This window comes from Nuphar pumila, chromosome 12 (assembly GCF_984573655.1).
Source record: "Nuphar pumila chromosome 12, dmNupPumi1.hap1.1, whole genome shotgun sequence".
NCBI classification, from domain to species: Eukaryota; Viridiplantae; Streptophyta; class Magnoliopsida; order Nymphaeales; family Nymphaeaceae; genus Nuphar; species Nuphar pumila.
In genome coordinates this window covers 99,354,685-99,367,637 of record NC_143260.1, presented here as the reverse complement: position 1 = coordinate 99,367,637, position 12,953 = coordinate 99,354,685, and the positions used below count along the sequence as shown (strand labels likewise).

Here is a 12,953-nt window from a genome sequence, read left to right as displayed (position 1 = left end):
TAATTGAACTTGCCCCTTTATCATCTTTCTCTTCTCTCGTAACAAATTCTAACGAGACTGGAGTGGTTTCATTCAAGTGACCTAAGAGACCTTGGCTCCTTATAAAAGGAATGATTTGTCTCTTCCAAATCAAGAAATTTGAGGTGGTTAACTTTTCAGAAACAAGCTGATTAAGAAAACTCGAAGAAAGACTCGATTGAGAAGAATGAGAATCCATGGGGAAATAAAATTAACAAGGGTGTTCACGAAGTGTTCAGTCTACTGCCTGAGAAGTGTGTTGGTCGCCCCTTTTGTTTTTGTTTTTTTTTGTGGTTGTGCAACCTTCAAGAGGCTAACGATCGGAGACTGTCAGATTAAAAAGGTAACGATCGGAGACTGTCACATTCAAAAGGGAATTAGGTCTGGATTTTCCCTTCCTCCCCTTTTTATTTTTGGTTTGTGATTGATGCAATAAGAAAAAATTTGTTGGACAGAAAAAAAAAATTAACTGATTGTGTTTTCAGACAAAACACAGATGAATATGGTGTGGGCAGACAACTGGTATGTGGATATCAGTTGTGACAGCAAGAAGAAACAGATTGAAGATGGAATCGCTGGAAAGAATAAGAATCAGATTGAATATTTATCGTCACACAGCAAATATGGACAGCAAAGGGGGAATACGCAGTGCGCACAGATCTGGTGCATCAGATCTGAAAAAGCAGACGAAGGAGAGGATGGGTCATGAGGAATACACAGTGATTCACGTGAAACAGATTTTCCCTTCTTTTTTTATATGACGCACGGGATTGACGTGAGACGTGAATCCACCAGAAGGAGTTAGAGCAGAAATGAAGAAACGAGAGGGAGAAAGAAAAAAAAAAACTGAAGTGAAAACAAGAGACGAAGAAAACCTCAAACCTTTGGTCGGTCACACCCTTTGGAAGCCTCTTCAACCCCTAGATGGATCTCGGCTTTGATACCATGTTAGAATCCTCTGGAACCTATATTGAGAGAAAGAGAAAGAGAATAGAAGGAGAAGGGGTTGCAGCTGTCACGATTTCAATCAATGAAATCGCGACCTAAACAATGTATTAATATGTTTGTGTGTACAGTATGGGTTCGGGTTTGGTATAATATCCACACCCGGAATGAAATAAAAACTATACATTAAAAGAACTCGGGTCTGATATGATATCCAAACCCTAAACACACTTTCACACTTTTTCACCTAGTTGGCCAGATTGCTACAAAAAAAAGTATATAAAAGCAATGGAATAGGGGGAGGGGGGGGGGAGAGGGGGTCGATATGATTCATGTATCAGATTATGTGGAATTGATATTCAGAATTGTGCACGAAAATTCAGTTTAGCGTACTTAATTTTCAGATTTGCCTATAATGAACGATTAGGCTATACGCATGTTAAGCATTGAGTTTTCGCATGCTCATGATTGATCGATTATGCATGATCAATATTTCTAATGCAATGTTACTTACATTTGCATCTAGTGGCATGTGCAAATCCTGAACTTTCATGTTGTTTCGCATATGCATATTTGCATGAGTGTTGGCATGTTAAGTATAAGATGATTCATGAAAAGAAACATGTATTTTGCATGATCATGTGAACACATGTATATAAGAATTGTTATTCAGGCACATCCATGATTAGCATGCGTGAATGAGCATTTAAAAGCATATGAAATAAATGCATAAGTGGCATCTTCATTATGGTTTTTGCATTAGATGCATCGATAGTCAAAAGATGGATCATCGTAGGCCGTGTGAGACTCGAGCAGATGTTGTTCCATGTTTAGTTTTCTTATACATTGCAAAAATCAACTTAATGTTTATTGAATTAATTGCATTGTTCCATGTTTTTCATGTTGTCACGGGTTGTGGTCCCGTGATGAGTTTCGCATGTTGATTTGCAAAACGTATGATGTTAGTTTTGCATGTTGAATTGCAAACTAAAGAAATTGAAATAATAAAAAGATAAAAAGGAGAGAACAGTGTAATTCACGTTTTCATGAATGTTCCTTCATTTAGTGTGGGAATCCTAAAGTTGTGGTTTTGAAGAACCGTGAGCATACTAAAATTTTGTGTACGTTGTTGTGCCCATGAACCCAACTAGATGGTTCACCTACCGGCCACGGTTTTAGGGAGTTTTCGCCACTTTGCCTGGAGGTGGTGTGTAGACACAGCTGATGTTATTGGTATACCAAGAAAGTGACATTAGTGGATATTGATTTCCCTAATATCCCGGCATTAGATATTGATTTTTAATGTTCTGATGGGTGGTGTTGATTCCTGATATCGGTCGAGAGTTAAGTGTGGAACCCAGTAATAAAATATAAATTGTGTGCTGAACTACAACTGGGAGTCTAACTTGACCTCGAGAATTATTTACCCGTTTTGAGTATCCGCGGGCAATGGTAATAAAAAGAAGAACAAAAATGGTATGCATTTAATAGAGACATATATATAAAAGAAAACTCTGATAAAAGATAATAATTTACTCATGCATGTGCATTGATATCATGCATATTCCTGTTATGTATTAGAACATGCATATTTACCTATTCACTTGTGTTATATTAATAGTTACATGATAATTGCTTTCTAATGCATGATAATAATTTTTTATTTCTTAATAATTGTTCTTTATTGCATGAATGATTATTTGAATAATGATTTTGTTGTAATTGTAGCCCTCTGAAATGTTGCATGAATCTTATTTATGTTCTTTTTACTTATGTGATTCATTAGAGAGACTCGTATACAGGATCCATGATTCTGACACCCTTACTTTTCTATTTTTCACAGCCTATGAGACCCAGTAAGGGGACCTGCTACTACGAGGGATACACGACTGCTTGACAATTTCACTTAGAGACAGAGTGGCTCCACCTTTTGATCTATTTATATTCATTTATGTATTGTTATAAGACTTTTTTTATTTAATAAAATTGGTCTGGTTTGGATTATGGTAATTTTAGATCCCTTGTGGTTGTAGATTGGTTATGACTGTAAAGCAGTGTTTTAAAACTCGCCGAGTCAACTCGTTGACTCGGCTCGGCTCAGCCCTCCAGCGAGTCAACCCGGCAAGGCAAACTCGGTTTGCCAAAACTCGGGCTTGACTCGGCCTGACTCGGCTTGACTCGGCCTGACTCAGGCGAACTCTGGGATGTTTGAAATTTGTTTTTTGAGTTTCAAATGGTAATGATATATTTACATATATGCAGTCTACTATTTACTGTCTGTACAATCTAGTTGAAAAATCATAGATACAAGTTGTATCTAAGCAATCTGACCTCATATATGTGTTCAACATGGTTTATTTGCTAGGAATCACACCTTTATCATATTTTGTTATGTAAAAATATGTTTTTTTGAGTCATGAAATTTTGGCATATTGTAGGCCATTGATTTGTGAAGCCCTTGAGAAACTTGCTTACATGTTGACAAACTATTTGAAAAAAAAATTTGTGTTCTAATAGATTGTATGTACAATTGACTGTGTAAAAACATACATTGAAAAACTTACTCTATTGGCAAAACCAGGAGATTTTTGTATGCATTTGCTTTTGTCAAATAAAAAATGGTCTATTTTGCAGTTTCAGACCTTGTTTACCTCAAAATTGGGATTGATATGAAAAATCAGATAAACTGTTGAAATGGAGAACCAGGTCTTGAGTAAGGCTAAAAGAGTCTAGTACTTTCTGCAAGCTGATGAAATGGTTTGGCAGTCGGGACTTAAACTAGCAAAATTAATGAATTTTTGCTTGTCGTGACCAACTGTTCTACATCTAATAAACTTTTAATCTTTATCAAAGTGCTTGTATAGATATCAAATTCAATTATTCAAGCAAACCTCTATAGCTCTTTGCAGTTGTTTTATATTCTTACAGACATTTGGAGACTATGTTTACTCAAAAACATGGTTTCAGACAAATTATATATTGTTTTTCTTTTAAAATCAAAAGTTAACAAAACCCGGTCCGAGTCACCGAGTTGACCCGCCGAGTCACGAGTCAATAAAGAACGAGTCGAGTTCCGAGTCACGGGTTTTAAAACCTTGCTGTAAAGGCCCCGATTCTCTGGGAATGTTTTCAAAAAAAGAAAATTTTCCACTTTTTAACGGGTATGAGTTGGAGTCCTCTCTCTCTCTCTCTCTCTCTCTCTCTCTCTCTCTCTCTCTCTCTCTTTGATTTAGGAGGAGTTGGCTTGTTTAAACGAGAGAATTGAAGTACTTGAAGCTGGCTAAAGTGAGGTTTCCTTTGGCTTTCGTTTGAGGTGGCTGACATCACCTATTATGGCTTTCGTTTGAGGTGGCTGACATCACCTATTATTGGAACAAACCTTCTGAGAAGTGGCTGGATTGTTTTGAATTGTAATTGATGCTGAAAGAGTGTATGAGAACAAATATTTGGAAACAAACCCCAAGTCGTTTGTAGTTATATTGAGTAACCTATGATTTTTCTTTATTTTCTGGAAAATCAGGACAGTTCTGAAGATCATTGATTTCTGGTCTGATTTGAGCATTTTGATTGGACTGTTTGATTTGGTAAGCACAATAGAAGTGGTGCTTTGAATTATCTAGCAGTGATTTTAGAGTTTGTGAAAATCTTTCAAGGGGGCAAAGTGGCAGGCAGGCAGTCCATTTATGGACTGCCATTTGTAATACACGTGCAGTTTTAGTGGCTGGTTTGAAGAATGGTTGCCATGCAGCCATTTATTAGTAGTGGCTGGCTGTTTTATGACTTGGTTTGGATTTGTTTGGTCACAGTGGGTATAGACACTCAAGGTTGGCAGCTAGAATGTCTTTAGCAGAAAGAAAGCTGTGTTGTGACTATATGAACAGCTGGTCTGAGCAGATGATTTTGTTTCTTTGAGATCTCTATTGATAAACTCAGATAGTTTGTGTCCTGGAATTTGATATGTATAGAATGGTTGCTAGGAGTATGCATACCGAGTATTTGACCAAATGGATGAATGATTGGTTGTGTGACTGTCTTGAAGTGTGCTTGATGGAATTGACTAAGTGGGTGCTGACGGTCTATAAGAGGATAGTATCCGCACTCTGGTGACTGGTCACTAGTTTTGTTTGGAATTGTAACTACAATGGAGAAGGTGAAAAGCGTGAACACAGTCAATAATTAGTATAAGAGATTGGGCCATGTAAAGTATGATTGTCCCAAGCTAAATAAGGGAAGCACTTGCCTTGGCCATGACTCATCTGTATCTTGTACAACTACTATTGATGCTATGGAACACACTTAGTTGCTGTATAAATGCAGCATCTTATTGCCCAAACAGCTGTATTCTTGCTTTTATCTTTCGCTTTATTCTGTACTACAAGTGTATCAAACCTTATCTTAGGTAGTTAGGTTGGTTGACAAACTCAGGAGTATCATATCTGCTCTGCTCCTGCATCAAAATGAGTTTATACTAGCTCACTATAGATTTTTACTGCAAATTGAACTACCATGATTGTCGCTAGAGTTGGATCTTTTTCATCGGGATCATACTTCAAAATGTAACTACATAATTCTAATGCACATCATGTTCCTTCTCTGGCTATGCACTTGATTATATTGGATAAGTAACTCCACGTAACTACGATGTTGTATTTTCTCCAAATGGTTGCTATGTGCATGAGCAGTAATCTAGGAGAAGGATTGGGATTAGGCATCGGATAGGGCATTTATGTTACCTGGATTCTTTAGACGCAGATTTTAGTTTACCATTATTTTTGGGTATTGTGGTGTTGCTTTGGTTTTATTTTTGTTGTGGCATTAACATCTAGGAGATGTATCTAGCTCAAGACTTTAACATATGTTGTTTTTTGGTTTGGTTGATGAATCTAAAATAGTTCTATATGACCTTTAGAGAATATAAAAAATTTGTAAGTTAGCCAACAGTCATGCTCTACTATTTGAAATTAGTTGCACTAAATCCTTTAATGTGTTTGATCTTGTGCACTGTAATGTATGGGGAATTTCTCCAATTCTTTTAAAAGGAAAGTCCTCACACTTTCTTGCTTTGATGATTGCACAAAATATACATGGATTCATTTCATGAAAAATAACAGTGAATTGTTTGGTATTTTCAAATAGCTTTGTCCCTTGGATGAAACCTAGTTTTCAAGTTGCTTGAAGGTTTTGCATTGTGCTAACTTGCAACAAATATTAGTTAAAAAGGAATAATACATAAAAAATCTTGCACTTATATTCAAGAGCAGAATGAAATGGTTGAATGCAAGAATAGACATATTCTTGAGATTACATCAGCGCTTTCGTTTTCTGAAAATGTTCCTAGGATATTTTGGAATGAAGTAACTTTAGTAGTATTTTTGGTTAATTGTATACTTTCGAGCATTCTACATGGAAATACACTTTTTTTATAGATTATACTGACATAGTTTGGCCTCGGGATGCATGCCCTGCAAAAGCTCAAGAACAAGAGAAGAGAACAAACCAGATGGGAAGGAAAAATATGATGGATCGTACCCTACCTATATTGGGACGTCCTTATATTGATACTATATGTAATATTTTCACAATGTACAAAAATACCCCTCACATTATTGTAATGTCATTATGACATCGCATGAAAATTTTTAGCAACACCAAATTACCTGAGTTTTACCAATTCCTGCAGGACCAACCAACTCAGTCAAGGCACCAAATGGTATACCTCCACACAATGCTATGTCTAAACCTTTTAGGGATGTGGGAAGATGACCACCAAGGTATTCTTTATGAACATGTTCTTCCATAAGTTGGAATCCCTGGAAACAAATAAGTCGATCTAAGTAAGCCGATCACACCAGAAAAAAATAAAAGGATAGATTTGAATTTATTACAACATTAAAACCTTACAGTTTGATAAGAGGGGCATGCAGATTTACTAATTTGAGCTACTGCAGATTTTACAATATCCAACCTCACATCTAACAGCTCCATCAACTCCAATTCATTTAATGATAGTGCATCCTGCATAGAAATTAAGAATTTAACATCAATATTGTAACTTCATTTGGTAAAATTACGTAAGCAAAATCACATCATTCATGCAATTAGTTGGAAGTTTTACAAGACCACCAGCAATAGCTTCTCTTGCAACGTAAACTCACTACTGATAATAAACAAACAAGAATGTTGATATACCTTACACTAGCAATTAAGTGAACAGATCCCAAAAGCCAAATTTTGCACTCATAGAACCACTTGTACAAAAGTAAAAGATGTTCTTGGAGCAACACAAATGATGGTGACTTTGTGAGACAAAGTCCAATGGCTACACATTGCATCAACAACAACAACAACTACGCCTTCATCCCAAAACAATTGGGGTCAGCGATATGAACCAAAAAAAGAAATTCATTTTGGGTCTTCCACATGAATCCTTTTCCTCCAATCATTTCTATCCAATGTCATGTCCTCGGTGAGGTTCAAAGCATTCATATCCTTTCCTATCATCTCCATCCAAGTCTTCCTAGGCCTACCCCGACCTCTTTTAACTAATATATTTTCCCATTTCTCCAACCTTCTAATTGGAGCATCATTAGGCCTTCGCCGAATATGTCCAAACCACCGTAAACGATTCTCTCGCATCTTATTTTCAATGGGTGCAACACCTACCTTCTTACGTATCTCCTCGTTCCGAATCTTATCTTTTATTGTATTTCCACACATCCATCTAAGCATCCGCATCTCAGCTACACTCATTTTTTGAATATGATGTCTCTTGGCAGCCCAACATTCCGTACCATATAGTAAAGCGGGTCTAATAGTCGTCCTATAAAACTTTCCCTTCAACCGCAATGGCATTCTACGATCGCACAACACTCCAGTTGCACTTTTCCATTTCATTCACCCAACCTTTATCCTATGATTTACATCTCCATCAATTTCTCCATACTTTTGAATGATAGATCCCAAATATTTGAAATAATCATTCACCGGTATTTCTTGCTCACCAAGCTTCACTACACTCCCATCACTACTTCGTTGCTTACTAAACCGACATTCCATATATTCAGTCTTACTCTTACTCAACTTAAAACCTCTAGCTTCCAATGTCTGTCTCCATAATTCTAACTTAGCATTAACCTCAGCTCTAGACTCATCAATCAAAACAATATCATCAGCAAACAACATACACCACGGTACATTTTCTTGAATTGATCTCGTAAGCTCATCCATCACTATCGCAAATAGGAAAGGGCTTAAAGCAGATCCTTGATGTAACCCAACTGTTATCGGAAAATTGGTTGTCACCCCTCCACAAGTTCGGACATTGGTTACTACTGCTTCATACATATCTTTAATTATACTAATGTACTTGAGAGAAACACCTTTCTTCATCATTGTCCACCAGAGAACGTCCCTAGGTACTCTATCGTATGCCTTCTCTAAATCAATAAAAACCATATGCAAATCTTTGTTCTTCTCTCTATATCTTTCAATAAGTTGTCTAAGAAGATGTATAGCTTCCATAGTTGATCTTCCAGGCATAAAACCAAATTGATTCTCCGATATCATGACAACCTTCCTCAACCTAGACTCAATCACCCTCTCCCAAAGTTTCATAGTATGACTCATGAGTTTTATACCACGATAGTTTGTGCAATCTTGTATATCACCCTTATTCTTATATAAAGGCACCAAAGTACTCTTCCTCCACTCATTAGGCATCTTATTTGTTCGCCAAATCAAGTTAAAAAGATTTGTCAACCATTCTAAACCTTTCTCTCCCAAGCATTTCCAAGCCTCGATAGGTATACCATCTGGGCCAACTGTCCTTCTTGATTTCATTTTCTTCAAAGCCTCTGCAATTTCTTTCTTTTGAATCTTGCGCATGAAGTCACGATTTATCTCATGAAAAGGAATGGAGAAGTCTCCAAGATCTTGAGCATGACTATCATTAAATAGCTTATCAAAATAATTTTTTCATCTCTCCTTAATCTCCTCATCTTTGACTAAAACCCTTTGCGTTTCATCTTTGATACATCTAACCATACCCAAATCCCTCGATTTCCTATCTCTCATCTTTGCAAGCCTATAAATATCCTTCTCGCCTTCTTTGGTATCCAACTTGTCATAAACCTCCTTATATACCTTAGCCCTCGAGTTTCGAACTACTTTCTTAGCTTCCTTCTTTGCTATCATATACTTCTCCAAATTCTCATTATCACGACTCTTACTTAGATTTCTATAACACTCTTTTTTAACCTTAATAGCTAATTTGACATCCTCGTTCCACCATGATGTATCCTTACCTAGTGGTGCACCGCCTTTAGACTCACTCAATACCTCCTTAGCCACTTTTCTCATGCCACCCGCTATCTTATTTCACATTGATTCTGAATCCTCCTCGAGACACCAATCAGCTTTCTTAACTACCTGCTCTACAAACATTTCTTGTTTAGCTCCTTTCAGTGCCCACCACTTAATTCTAGGATCTATCCTATGTCTATCCCTTTTGCGGCATTGTCTAATTCTAAGATCTAAAATTAAGACTCTATGTTGTGTAGCTACACTTTCTCCCAGTATAACCTTACAATCGATGCAACAACCCCTATCTCTCTTTCTAAGTAGGAAAAAATCTATCTGACTCGTATTAACCCCACTTTTAAATGTTACTAGGTGAGACTCCCTCTTCCTAAACCAAGTGTTTGCTAAGATCATATCATAGGACAAACAAAAATCTAAAATCCTTTCTCCACTTTCATTTCTTTCTCCTATACCATAGCCTCCATGGATACTCTCAAATCCATCCCTACTAATGCCTACATGTCCATTAAGGTCACCGTCGATGAAAAGCTTTTCTCCATAAGATATCCCTTGTACTACTCCATCTAAATCTTCCCAAAATTGATGCTTAATGGAATCATCTAAACCTACTTGAGGTGCATAAACACTAATAATATTAATAATATCCGTACCTAATACTAATTTAATAAGTAAAATTCTATCACCCTTCCTACGGACCTCAACTACATTATCTATAAACTGACGACTCATAACAATCTCTACTCCATTCCTATTCTTATTTATTCCTGTATACCAAATCTTATATCCCCAAGGTTCTATCACTTTTGCTTTCTCACCTACCCATTTGGTCTCTTGTAGACATAAAATATCAATCTTTCTCCTACACATAACATCTACTAACTCTACCAACTTACCAGTTAAAGACCCTATGTTCCAAGCAAGCATAAAATTTTCACTCCCTAACACATAAGTTTGGGTTGTTCATTAAGAAAGAAAGAAAGAAATATCTTGCAAGATATGGTAGAGCATGTCAAACCAAAGTTGATGAGTGCTTGCCAAGTTTCAAATACTCTCTTTGCCACTTCAATTCTTTTCTTCTCGAAAAAAAAAAAAAAAGAAAGGAATCATTATCCTAAACCTTAAAAGAAAGAAAAATACACACTTGATGACATACTGATAAAAATAGACAAACAAGTGTGTGTATTGATGCAAATTTATGTGTATTTGAATGAAATTACACAATATTGATATAACAAAAAAAAAATAGTATGAATATCGAACTACAAATTTATAACATATTAACATAGAGGCTAAAACATTTAAAGAATGGTTGACCTTGAATATACAATATATACAATCCACTGATAAGAACCTAGTATCGCATGGTTAACACATTTTATTCTGAGATGAGAGCAGTATGCGGCATAAAATAGGTGGACACAGCAGTGCCACCAACCGAAATTCTAATAGTTGGCATAACATGGCTGAGATGGAAGTAAATGTTTAAATTGACACACTATACAAGCAATTCAAAATTTAACCAGCTTCAAATGCTTGATAAGAGTCTATTGGGTGTATAAATTCCACCTGCCAACAGTTCTTCAACAGGCCATGGTCATGAACGCTTTACATGTGAGAGATGGATGAGCTCAAAAAGTTTCTCAAAACATATATGCAAGGTTCTGTGATGCTCCGCCTATCAGGAAAGAAACAAGGCTCACTAACACTTTGAAGAAGTTATCCCCCACCATGGACCTTAAGCCAAAAACAAGCAAAAGGCCTATGGAGTCGAAGGCTCCACTCGACAGGCTTGTGTCTTTCCAACAACCAGTGGAGCACCTCAGTATACGATCGCCTGAAGCAACTGGAACTTCTATTACACCTAAGGCCAACTTCGATTCACCACGCATACATATTCTTTAGGTCAGCATGTGCATAACCTTCCTTAAATTGTTAACAAAGAATCTCATGCTTATGTATCTAGATGTATTAGCCAACATAACTGATCCCAATATGATGAATGAATATGCCAGACTACAATTATGACTTGAGAATTTCAATAACCTCCTAACCAGTCCCTGATTAATTGGTAAAACCGAATTGCTTCAATCTACTTCGACAAACAACTCCACAACCTCCTCCACCAAAGTCCCTGGCACCAACACCTCAACTCTACAGCCACTCTCGCAATCACACACTTCACACTAAGCTAGGAACATTGAATATCCTGCCGCATATAGAGTAAGGCAATCTTCAATTCTAAATACATTCAGAACATAGGTATCTCAGGAACCAGAAGTCCAGGCTCAACCGGCATCTAAATTATTTCTTTTGCCATGTCCATAAAGTAACCTTGCTGGATATAGGCACCACAAAAGGACACATTGACGCTTGACCACATTGGTAGGCTTGGGCACCCTTAAAAATGCAGAAATGGCCACGAATCCACACAAAATTTTGTTGGGTATTATTAGGAATCGTGTACCATTATCACCATTAACTACAATTGGATCGGTACATAAGCAAATGTGCTGCATAGTTTTATTTCTTTGACGGCTTTACTCCAAATAAACTCATATTCCATAATATATGACTCAATCAGACCACCAATCTGTTGAAACGCCACGTAACATTTGCACATTTCTTGCATGCTGAATCGCTGATAAACCAATATGAATTCGATCCTTTCAAATTTAGCATTGGAAAACAACGGCAGAAAGAAAACACGGAAATGACAGAAAGAAAGAAAGACGAAAATGTACACGAATTCATCATCAGTTGGGAGGGGAGGTCGCAGCTGGGAAGAAGAAAGGAATGCTCTACCTTGGCAGTCAATATGTTTCTTGCTGCAAAGATGTTCGCTACAGAAGATGGAAGACCCATCTCGCTAATCAGTTTCCCCGCCATCCCCCTCTCTCTCTCTCTCTCTCTCTCTCTCTCTCTCTCTCTCTCTCTCTCTCTCAAACAGCAAAGTCACGAGGTAGAACCCAAATTCCAAGTTCAGCTGCCGCGGACCCGTTTGTTTCACTCAACATCAATGAGTGGAAATGCCGGCTTATAGTGGGCCCCACTAGTGCTTTTTTATGAAAATGCTTTCACGCTTCCCATCGTGGGAAAGTGTTTTCTGACTTGCTAGTTGGGGATCTCAAAGGGGATGTTTGGTTCATCCACTTTTCTGGGGCATCTTTCATATTAAACAAGGATGCATTCCTTAGAGGGTGACAAACATCACATGAGAAGTATCTGGTGAGATCAACGTAATAAACGCAACAAAAATATCTTTCCCATCAAAATGAGTTCACACCTAGCTCCATCAAAAATATGTTCCCTAGGGATGGTAGTGGACCAGGGCAAGAGCGGGGGACAAGGTCCTCCACCCCGGCCTTGTCTCAAAATCCCAGCCTCCATCCCTCATGAGTTTTGATTTTAACCTCCATCCCTAGTTTGTTTTTTTGTTTTATGTCATGCATCTCTGGTTCAAACGGTGTGAAGCGGGGCGAGATCCCATTTCTTCGATCCTTCTGCAACTGCCACCTTCCACCGTTAAAGGAAGGAGAGGAAGAAAATGAGAGCTCACGCGGTTCGTTAGAGGAATAATAGAAGAGAGATTCGAGAAAGGGTTGTATGTTAGGGTTTGAAATATATAAAAAAAATGACTGTATTATACGGGTAATTTGACCAAATTTCTTAAA

General features: G+C 37.4%; 1 protein-coding gene across 1 annotated transcript in view; it reads right to left on the bottom strand.

Moving 5' to 3' along the window:
• Nucleotides 1-12,175, bottom strand: part of RAD51B (DNA repair (Rad51) family protein) — a 56,594-nt gene extending 44,419 nt beyond the window's left edge. The window contains exons 1-3 of the mRNA XM_089982763.1: nucleotides 12,085-12,175; nucleotides 6,865-6,978; nucleotides 6,621-6,773 (exon numbers count right to left, since the gene is read on the bottom strand). Coding sequence (XP_089838889.1) covers nucleotides 6,621-6,773; nucleotides 6,865-6,978; nucleotides 12,085-12,168 — 351 coding nt within the window. The 5' untranslated portion in view covers nucleotides 12,169-12,175. The remainder of the gene's footprint in view (nucleotides 1-6,620; nucleotides 6,774-6,864; nucleotides 6,979-12,084) is intronic.
• Between the last annotated feature and the right edge of the window lie 778 nt (nucleotides 12,176-12,953).